The 11,463-nt window shown below is 32.7% G+C and overlaps 1 protein-coding gene across 1 annotated transcript; it reads left to right on the forward strand.

The window, feature by feature from the left end:
- The first annotated feature begins 1,984 nt into the window (after positions 1–1,984).
- On the forward strand, positions 1,985–3,912 carry LOC134705573 (heavy metal-binding protein HIP-like). The gene is made up of 3 exons (XM_063564288.1): positions 1,985–2,084; positions 2,494–2,565; positions 3,500–3,912. Exons 1-3 carry the CDS (start codon positions 1,985–1,987, stop codon positions 3,895–3,897), a joined length of 570 nt encoding a protein of 189 aa, XP_063420358.1. The 3' UTR covers positions 3,898–3,912.
- The last annotated feature ends 7,551 nt before the right edge of the window (positions 3,913–11,463 follow it).

Raw genomic sequence — 11,463 nt, forward strand, 5'->3', positions numbered from 1 at the left:
TACCATTGGCAAACTACATTGATGGGTCGTTTTCAGTGATTAGACCTTCAATTGCTAATTGTTATGGGTCTTGTCTTACCAACAACAAAAGGTCAATTCTCAAAATTAAAAAAAGCCATCCGTAAATGTAATTTGTTCCTAATATTTGTCGAAAGTGAAGGTAAGAATGAAAACCTAAGTTTTGTTTACAGAGAAAATACAGATCTTTTAATGTTAAAGACAACACAGATATTACAAATGGGAGATTACAATATCAAACAATAAAATCAAAACCAAATGCATAACGAACTCCTTCAACATAACACTATTCATGATCTTCCAAATAAGGAATTAGAAAAAAGTACTGATGACCAACCTTGAAAAACATAATCCATGTTCTAAATTGCAAAATTTTAAACTTTTGGCTATTTGTGCGAAGTAGCATGAGTAACTTGTAAACAAAGAACCTACACATGTATTATGTTTTGGTAAAATTGTCTTTGATAGTGGGGATGTTATAGTTCTGTCACATAAAATATGGTAGCATACGCTTTAAATTTATTACTTTAGGATACCATACGCCATATTTTGTTAAGAGTGAAAAAAGGTAAAGCATGCTCCACTGAAGAACAACTTAACAGTATGCTGGAGAATTTTATTGACATCATTTTGTTGAATTTGAAGGTATACTTAAAAAAAAAAGTGTCGGCATTTTTTATATATGGGAATTAACTTTGCACCTTATTATTATATGAATTGGAGTTTCTTTGGAAACTTGTCAAAAAACAAGAAGATCAAAGAAGCCAGATCATATTTTGATATTTTCTTAATGGATGGAACAGTCCCATTAATATATCCTCCAGGACACGAAATCAAAGAAAAAACAGACACCACTTCCTCTGTTTCATTTTTAGACTCATACCTCTTTTTTTCTTCTCTCTATCGGTTTATGACTTATCGGTCTATGAACGGCCGTATGCCACTGTTGTCTCTATTTAAAGTGATCTTTTATTTTTTATTTAAATTATAAATTTTTCTATATAGTCAATTTTCGGTAATATCCATTTGGCGGACATTTTTACCTACTATTGTGTCTGCTTTTTTTCATCCACTGTTATCAATATAATGACCATTCACGCGACTGTCATATAAGTACGAGGTTTAGCTAGCTATTAGATCAGAGTCTCATCCACCATTTTGTACATTAAATTTATTTTGAGAAAAAGCCTGTACCAAGTTAGGAATATGGCAGTTGTTATCTATTCATTTGATGTGTTTTGAGCTTTTTACTTTGCCATTTGATTATCGACTTTCTGTTATGGGTTTTCCTCGGAGTTAAATATTTTTTGTTGTTTTTACCTTTTCCTTTGTACATGTATTTCCTTTTTGTTTGTATTTTAGTTCTATCTTTTTATATACCGTTTTTTTTAGCCGTCAGAACACAAGTTCTTATAAGGATGGTGTTGCTTTGTACTTTTAATGTACTTAATGACGTCATATCTACATTTGGTCATCATACAAAGGAGAAAACACAAAAAAGATTCCATTTTAACTTTTAAAATTGAAAAATGTCTAGAAAACAGGTGACCTGACGAATTATTGAAGTTCTGACCACATGGTTGACAGTTGATTCGATCGATGCTTATATATTTAAAGAAACTTAATTTGAATTAAACCTTTTATTCATTAACGTTGACATTTATGATTTGTTTCGTCTATAGTTTTACGTCCTTTAGAGGGAAAGTTGTCGTCCAACTATAACAAGGTTTAAACAAAACATAAATGTAATATTGCAGTTTTCACAATCTGCACACCAACGTAAAATGTATTTCTGTATTTTTTTTAGATAGTGAAGATTGTAACAATTTCTGATACTTGTATTTCAATACAATAAACCATCTGCTACTGTGATGCATGCAACCAAAATGTCATGTTAAGTGTATGATTTCATTTTAATGATATTTGAAAATATAGATATAAATTCCAAAAAAAACTAAATGTGGATATGAAAGTGTTCCTAGTTAACATCAAAATGGGGTCCATCTATTTGTTACTGTTTATTGGTATTTGTGGTCAGTTTGGAAAGGTGTTATCAAACGAAAATGGTAAATATTTTTCAAACTCTATATATTTTTGTACTTACATGAGCAACACGACAGGTGAAACATTTGGAGCAGGTTCTGCATACCGTTCCAGAGCACATTTCGTGTGGTTCGTGTTGCTAAGTCTTTAGTTTTCCATCCTGCGGTTTGTGTACAATGGTTGGTCTTTTTTTAGCCATGGTTTTGTAAGTTTATTTTCGATTTAAAATTTTTAATTTCCCTCTGGTATCTTTCGCCACTTTTTCATTTTCGCAACATTTTTAAAATTGAAAACATATCATGCATTAAAGCATGGATGATGAAGAAAATCTTTTAAAATATTTTATTCAAACATTCGTCTTATAGCCTTTACTACATTTGTTCATTTAGATATTTAGATTTGTCTGTTAATGTTAATATTGTTATGTTGCAGACAAGAAGATTTGTGTATCCGAAGATTTTATGAGAAAGATGATGAAAGGGTGCTGTAAAAACTCCGAGCCCGGTAAGAAACAGAAAGTATATCACTTCTTTTGTAGTTTTTCCTGCATATGCATTCTCACATGAAATGCATCGAGAGAAATAATTCAAACGCTACAAAGAAAACATGGAATGATAGAAGTCTCCGAAACTTTTTTGACTAATAGTTCATTTCTATGTATGTTGCATAGTCGTTTGTTTTTTGTTACACTTCAGTGTTTTCTTGAATTGTTGTTCCGTTGTTTTCTTCTTTGATATAGTTGATGTGCTTCCCTCGGTTTTAGTTTGTAACCTGGATTTGGTTTTCTCAATCGATTTATTATTGAACAGCTGTATACAACTGTTGTCTTTATCTTGACACCTGTTATGTCGAATTTTTTATTCGAAATTTACAAGAAGTTTAAATTCCGTCATGTAGCCTGCTATTATATTAATGCATATGGGTCCATAGACAGACTCTATATTGTAATATACTTGGATTCATTATTATTTGTTAGATACCAATTTTCGTGGGTTTCGGGGAATTTGGTGAAGCACGAAATCAAATGTTCAACGAATATCAAACTTTTCAATAAGCTTGGTTACAGAGATATGCAAGTTTTCAGCAACCCACGAAAATTGATGAATCCACAGTAACGTTAAAAGTGGACCTCGTTGGATGAAAGAATTAAACATAAATGTTAAGGCAAAAGTATATTTTCCACATGCAGAAAATATAAGAGGACGTCACGATTTCTCATTTAGTATACAAGTGTAACTAACATAGGAAATAATGCATACATATGTATACGCTATCTCTTAAAAATAACTACTTCGAATAATAACCATCGCACTTCAACGTCCCATTTGCAACTGTCTGCTTTTTTAAACATGTTTTAAATCGTGTTCATGAATAGTTTGTTAAATTTATTATTTCTTGAAACCAATTATATATGTGTAAGCTTCTTTATATTTTACAGCTCATAAAGAGAGACCTGTATTTTTTGCATCCCTGAAAACGCACCCGTTTACGCTTAATGGAATAAATGATGTAGTTAAGTTTGATGACGTCCGGATAAACAGGGGTGATGGATATAATCCTTCCACTGGAGTTTTTACTGCACCGAAAAGTGGATTATATCAGATATCATGCATGATCCTTGGAGAGGTCTCAAATATTGTACAGTTCAGTTTGATAAAAAATGATACAGTTTATATCTATGGGCATGTTAACAAGGGTTATGACTCCCAGACAATAAATTCAATCATCGACCTGACAAAAAGGGACCGTGTTTATATAAAACACAGAGCAAATGGAGTACAGAAGATTTGTGGTAATCATCATTCAACCTTTTCAGGCAACTTTTTACCAGAATAAAAAATATCGATGTTTTGATTTATTTGTTAATTCTTTTGGCTTTGTTTTTATCACTTCGGTTGATTATTGGTGGTCTCTGTGGGCCTTACATTGTTCTAGAATAATTTTCGGCGACGGACATAAACAAACCTTTATAATGTAACAGGGAAACAGTATATATTAATCAGTTTTGTACAATAAACGTCAATACGGATTGTAGAAGGGCTATAGCTTGGTAATAGATGTTACAATAAATGTTAGGAAGTTATAAAAACAAAAAATCAGATGTACCGTACTTTTACTGTTGTTCTTTATCTCGATATCTCTAGACAGTCTTCAACAATGCAATAGAATACATTCAAGGAATTTAGTTGCCGGCCCAATTTTGATATTGCGGCAATAGAAAAAGAATTGATATAAATATATATAAACAGCAAACAAATATCACAATTTGACAAAAGTGTATTCATTGCACACAATATATCTGGTAGTCTTTAATATAGGATAAGCGCACACACCTCACAGAAAAGTCCGATAGATGAATTTTAATGATTTTCCCCGGTTCTTTCCACTTTTCTGTGAAAGAACCTAATGGTTTTATTCTGATTATTTCTTTCTTCTCTTCCAACCTAGTTTTTGAGCTGACCATTCTCTATTTGTATTTATATAAGTGATATGTATTTGAAATAAGTGATATGTATTTGAAACTTGTAAACCATAAGTGATAGAGACCTAGGGTGTTTTGATTTTTTAGGTCCACTTAAATAAAGATTAAATCAAGGTCAAGTGTCAAGGCCATGTTCTAAATTTTGATTTTGGCTTGTTATCACTTATCATCAGAAGCCGTACAAGATATCGACAAAATATTTTTACTACATTGCCATACGCTAAATGTTGTTACACATGAATTTTGGTTGAGTAGTTGACAGAAAATGAGAGTTGTCTCCCTCCTTAGATTTAAAACTAGCTGTATGGTAATTTAACTCATTAACCATGTTAAGTAACTTAAGGTCTTTTGATTTGAGGTCATTAATTAATGACCTTGATATTGAGGTCAAGGTCAAAGATAAAAGTGACGTTCTATAGTTTTGACCTTTAATTTCGTATGTAGAAATGATTAAAACATGGGCCGTTGTACATTATATTGCAAGCCATATGACTATGAAAAGGCTAAGTGACTATGTGCAAACCGGAATTGGCTACTTTTGGTATGACGCTAATATAATATAAAAGTATTTAGAACCATATATTTTCGGAATCAGTGTCAAGTTAACTAAAAATGATATTGGATGTGAATTTTTCAAACCGGAAGTAACAAATTATCTCCTTTATTTCAAACGTTAGTGTGTAGAAACCATATATTTTCGGAATCAGCGTACATAAAGCTATCATTTGACAATAGAAATGAAATTTTTAATAGAATGTAGATATTCTCCAATTCGTACAGGAAAACAGGACAAAGATAACTCTAACATAGTGAACAATTAAAAGTATAGAAAATATGACGTAAGAATCTGACAGACGTGTATGTGGCGAAATTATGTGTTGGATAACTGGACAGCCGGACGAACAGACAGGGGACAATTGGAAAGCATTAAAGCTCACACTTTTACTGCTAGGGGATGAAATTGTATGTCTAATATGAAGGCATATTTAAAAATCCGGACAAAATAAATGGAAACGGGTCAAAGCATGCATTTTAAGATAAAACATTAACTATTTGTCGTTGGGTTTTCTTTGCCATTGTTTGCGGAGTTTATGTCGTTAGAATGCTATTTTTCTTTTTCACTATTGTGCAATATGTCTCAAACATTTTTTTTATGCTATTTTTCTTTTTCACTATTGTGCAATATGTCTCAAACATTTTTTTTTATGAAACACTGAACAAACATGAATATCACCATCTAGACATAACACAACTTTGATTTTTTTTTAAATACAGTTAACTTGCGTTTTGGTCTCTGAATAGTCTGTTATTCCTTGTGTTTATGACCTTTAGATGTAAAGGGAGAAGTACAATTAAACAAGATGTGAACAATAAAAATATTATGCAGTTTTCAAAAGCTATCAGGTTACAATAAATTTACGTATAATTTTTAGAAATTGAAGAATTTGACGATTTCTGATATTGTATTTCAATACAATAAAACAATTCGTTACTGTGTTGTATGCAACAAAAAAGGTAATTTAAAGTATATGGTTTCATTTTAAAGATATTTGTAAGTATAAATTCTTCAAATCAACTATACCTAGATGTAAAGGTGTCACTGGTTAACATAAAAATGGTGTCCATCTATATGTTACTGTTTATTGGTATCTATGGTCAGTTTGGAAAAGTGGTATCAAATGACAAAGGTAAATATGTATCAAACTTACTACTAGTATCATTTAATCCTTAAAGCACTCAATTGATTTCAAATTTGTGGTTTGCTACACTGTACTGCGATCGCACTCAGAAGCTCAAACTTCATAATCGCAAAATATTTAAAAGCGATTACAGAGTCGTGACAGTAAGTGGTATGATGAAGGAACTCTTTTTTTAATATTTGTTTTTTATTCATACATCCTTGTATAACAAACTCTTCGACGTTTTCTTTACAATTAAGAGATGTTTTTTTCGATGGCGTTTGTATTTGTTGCATGCAGTTCCTGTTTCTATTGTTCCGTTGTTTTCTCTAGAATTTGACGAGTTCCCCTCGGTTTTGGTTTGTTGCACGAATTTGTTTTGGCCTAGATTTATGAATATTGAACAGCGGTATACTACTGCTGACGTTATTTGCTTAGTTGTGCATTCGGTGGTTTCTTTTCTTCTTTATTTATCTATTCGGTGGTGTCTTTTCTTCTTTATTTATCTAATTATGTTGTAGACAAGAAGATTTGTTTGTCCGAAGATTTTAATGAGGACGTTGATGAAAGCAAATTGTAAAAACTCCAAGCATGGTAAGAAATATTATAACCACTTCTGTAGAAACTTTTTTCTGCGCGCCCTTCTCATTTTCACGTGAACTGCATCGAATGAGATTATTTAAATGTTAAAAAGCAATTGTTCATGGAATGATTGACAGCCATCTTCTAAAACTTCTAAATGCGTAGACTCTCCGTATTGTGATATTACGGCGAAAGTGTCACTCTTGAGAGATATCAAGTAAAAGTATATTTCCCACATGCAGAAAACGAAAGAGAAAGATCTATCATTTCGTACGCAACTATAACTAAGAATATATATCGACAAAGATGCAAACAAATGTATACACTTACCTATTAAAAAAATCTACCTTGCATAATAACTGCAATTATCGGTCGTCCCACTGTCTATATCACTCTGTTCAGCTCTTAATATTATTCCGTATCATGTCTTTGTGACGTCAAATACGTTGACCCGGCCTTAATAACTTTGACCCGGACATATCAGCGACGTCATAATGTTTGAACCGACGTTAATAACTTTGACCCGAACTTATCAAGTCATCTTTTGTGTGCTGGTGAAACAAAGAAAACACTTCTGAAACACGTAAATATAGCCCGATAAAACGATTATCAGATTATCTGCATGTTGATATTGTAAAATATCAGCTGCTTGACATTATATGAAGGCTTTTTGATCTCGTTCGCTACGCTCACTCGACAAAAAGCTTCATATTATGTCTCGCAGCTGATATTTTACGATATCAACATGCAGATAACCTGATAATCGGTACATATGTAGACGACCAAACTTCAACGTCCACATCGCATATCCGAGTCCTACATATTTTTATCACGTTTTCACCTTGCAGCGCATAGCGTGTATAACAACCACAGCGTAGTTAAAAAAAAACGCGTTTGTTTTTAAAAACGCATTTTGATATGGGTCTATAAATAGTTTTAAGAATAAATCATTTTATTAAAACAATAGGCTTCTATCTATTTTTAGCTCATATAGACAGGCCTGTATTGTTTGCATCCCTGAAAACGCACCCGTTACTCTTAATGGAAAAAATGATGTAGTAAAGTTTGATGATGTCCGGATTAACAGGGGTGATGGATGTAATCCTCCACTGGAGAATTTACTGCACCAAGTAGTGGACTATATCAGATAACATGCATGCTCCTTGGAGAGAAATCGCGCGTACAGTACCAACTAATGAAAATAATTCAGTTTATACCTATGGGTATGTTGGCAACCAAGACCATGATTCTCAGAGTGTAAGTTCAATACTTGACCTAAAGAAAGGGGATTGTGATTTTATACAACACAGAGTAAATGGAGTACAGAAGATTTATGGTGGCAATTTCTCCACCTTCTCAGGATACTTTTTGCAAGACTAAAAATATTTATTTTGATTTTTTTGTGTAGATGTTTTTATTTCAGTGCTTAAAATTATTTCTGTTAGGTGTTGATAGTGTTTGTGAACCTTAAAAGAAAGACGAAAGATATAAGAAGTACAGTCAAACTCATAAATCGAAAATAAACTGACAACGCCTGTCTAAAAATGAAAATAGACAAACAGACAAACAATAGAACACATGACACAACATAGAAAACTAAAGAATAAGCAACACGAACCCCACCAAAAAAAGAGGGGATCTCAGGTTCTCCTGAAGTGTAAGCAGATTCTGCTCCACATGTGGCATCCGTCGTGTTGCTTATGTTATAACAAATTCGGTAAATAGTCTAATTCGGTAGGTCACATTCATGAAAGGGAAGGCGATTGTAGTTACGACGTTAGGAACATATCCGATATCATTTGTGAAACGGTTTTTCCATAACTGTCAACCAACTCGTGATGGCGTTCATAAAATTTACAAAGGGATTAAATTGTTCACTGGATAAATTAAAAAATTTCAGGGAATAACATTTATATGCTAACTAAGAAACGGTTAATTGTTGCGTTTTTTTCAATGAATTTCCATTTTGATTTTTTTTGGAATTTTGGGTCCGCGCTGTTTTTCGAGATCGTATTTTATTTTGCCTTTTTAATTTTTTGATTATTCGAACATCACTGGTGAGTCTTTTTGTGGACGTTTTGAAACGCGCGTATGGTGCATATACAAAAATCTAATCCTGGTATCTTTGATGAGTTAAAATTAATTGAATTGAACTGAACTGAATTGATTTTTTCGAAAAACTAATGATTTTCTTATCCCAGCATAGATTACCTTAGACGTATTTGGCAAAACTTTTTAGAATTTGGGATTTTAAATGCTCTTCAACTTTATTCTTGTTTGGCTTTATAAAAATTTCGATATGAGCGTCACTGATGGGTCTTATGTAGACGAAACGCGCGACTGGCGTACTAAATTATAATCCTGGTACTTTTGATAACTATTTACACCACTAGGTCGATGCTACTACTGGTGGACGTTTCGTCCCCGAGGGTATCACCAGCCCAGTGGTCAACACTTTGGTGTTGACATGAATATCAATAATGTGGTCATTTTTATAAATTTCCTGTTTATAAAACTTTAAATTTTTCGAAAAAGTAATGATTTTCTTTTCCAAGGCATAGATTACCTTAGACGTATTTGGCACAACTTTTTGGAATTTTGGATTTTAAATGCTCTTCACTTTGTTCTTGTTCGGCTTTATAAATATTTCGATATGAGCGTCACTTATGGATCTTATGTAGACGAAACGCCCGCCTCTCGTACTAAATCATAATCCTGGTACTTTTGATAACTATTTACACCACTGGTTCCATGCCACTGCTGCTGGACGTTTCGTCCCCGAGGGTATCACCAGCCTAGTAGTCAATACTTCGGTGTTGACATGAATATCAATAATGTAGTAATTTTCATAAATTTCCTGTTTATAAAACTTTGAATTTTTTGAAAAACTAGATTTTCTTATCCCAGGCATAGATTACCTTGGACGTATTTGGCACAACTTTTTGGAATTTGGGATTTTAAATGCTCTTCAACTTTGTTCTTGTTTGGCTTTATAAATATTTCGATATAAGCGTAACTGATGGGTCTTATGTAGACGAAACGCGCGACTGGCGTACTAAATTATAATCCTGGTACTTTTGATAACTATTTACACCACTGGGTCGATGCCACTACTGGTGGACGTTTCGTCTCCGAAGGTATCATCAAACCAGGTGTCAACACTTCGGTGTTGACATGAATATCAATAATGTGGTAATTTTTATTAAAAAAAATATATGAATTTCCTGTAAATAAAACTTTGAATTTTTCGAAAAACTAAGGATTTTCTTATCCCAGGCATAGATTACCTTAGACGTATGTGGCACAACTTTTTGGAATTTTGGATTTTAAATGCTCTATAACTTTGTTCACTGATGAGTCTTATGTAGACGAAACGCGCGTCTGGCAAACTTAATTATAATCCTGGTACCTTTGATAACTATTAGCACCTCAAAAAGTATTTTCGTTTGACTGTAGATGAGACAATTTCTTTAAATGCTAGGAACTTTATACAGCAACAGTAATCAAAGATACAGCACTTTTACTGTTAGTCCACATCTCTTGTCTGGAAAATCTTCAAATATGCACCGAAACACATTGTACTGAATTGACTAAACAGTTTTACAAATGCAGCAATCAAACGATATAAGGCAGTGGATATGACCTAAATATATATTCATGTTACAATGCAGTCCTCAATCATGGATAAGTGCCAAAATCCAATCGAAAAGTTCGATTTTAGAAAAAAAAAATCCACAAAGATGACCATTCTATAAACAGATAAATCTAAATGCTTTCCCCACAATTATTTGGTATATTCAAGACTGTTTATATAGAACTGATCCTGGCATGTAATAGGTACCGCTCTAGATACAAGTAGACAAAACGTTCGGCTTTACAACCATGACAAGTATGCACAAAGTGCCGTAAGTATCTGACAGATGTGTGTGTGACTAAAATATCTCTTGAATAAACGAACGGACAAATAGAGGAAGGGACAAAGTAAATATATATGTATATCCAAATTTTAGCGTTGGGTTAAATTGTATGTCTAGATATATGCAAATGTCAAGATCAACAGTAAAAACAAACAAAAACGAATCCCACCATTTAACTTTTTTTCTAAACCTTATCTTTAAAAGAAACAAGATTGCACCGCTGAAAAATCTCACCTTCTGTATTATTCATCGATAGTACACAAAATGTATGTTGATTGTCCTAAATATAAACCTTTACAACAATTATCACATAAATTTAACATTGATAAGAAAATGAGGTCAAGGTCAGATATACCAAACTGTAAATACATGTACACCATACAATCAATCCAAACTCCAAATATGCTTTTAATTTTGTTGGCCTATTGCACATCTAAGAAACAAACTTAAACAGGAAAACTTAACATTGCTAAATGAACAATGCAAATAGGCCAAGGTCAGATGAACCCTCCCAGACATATATGTACACCTTATATTCATAACATGCTTTTAATTTAGTTCACCTATTGCATATAATATCCAAGAAACAAACTTAACCAGGAAAGCTTAAATTGACCAACAAACCATGAAAAAGTTGTCATGGTCAGATGATAATTGCAAGTCAGACATGTACACCTTAAAATCATTCCATACACCAAATACAGTTGACTGATTGCTTATAGTATTAGAAAAACGAAAATAA

The sequence above is a fragment of the Mytilus trossulus genome, chromosome 2 (assembly GCF_036588685.1).
Source record: "Mytilus trossulus isolate FHL-02 chromosome 2, PNRI_Mtr1.1.1.hap1, whole genome shotgun sequence".
In the NCBI taxonomy this organism is placed as follows: domain Eukaryota; kingdom Metazoa; phylum Mollusca; class Bivalvia; order Mytilida; family Mytilidae; genus Mytilus; species Mytilus trossulus.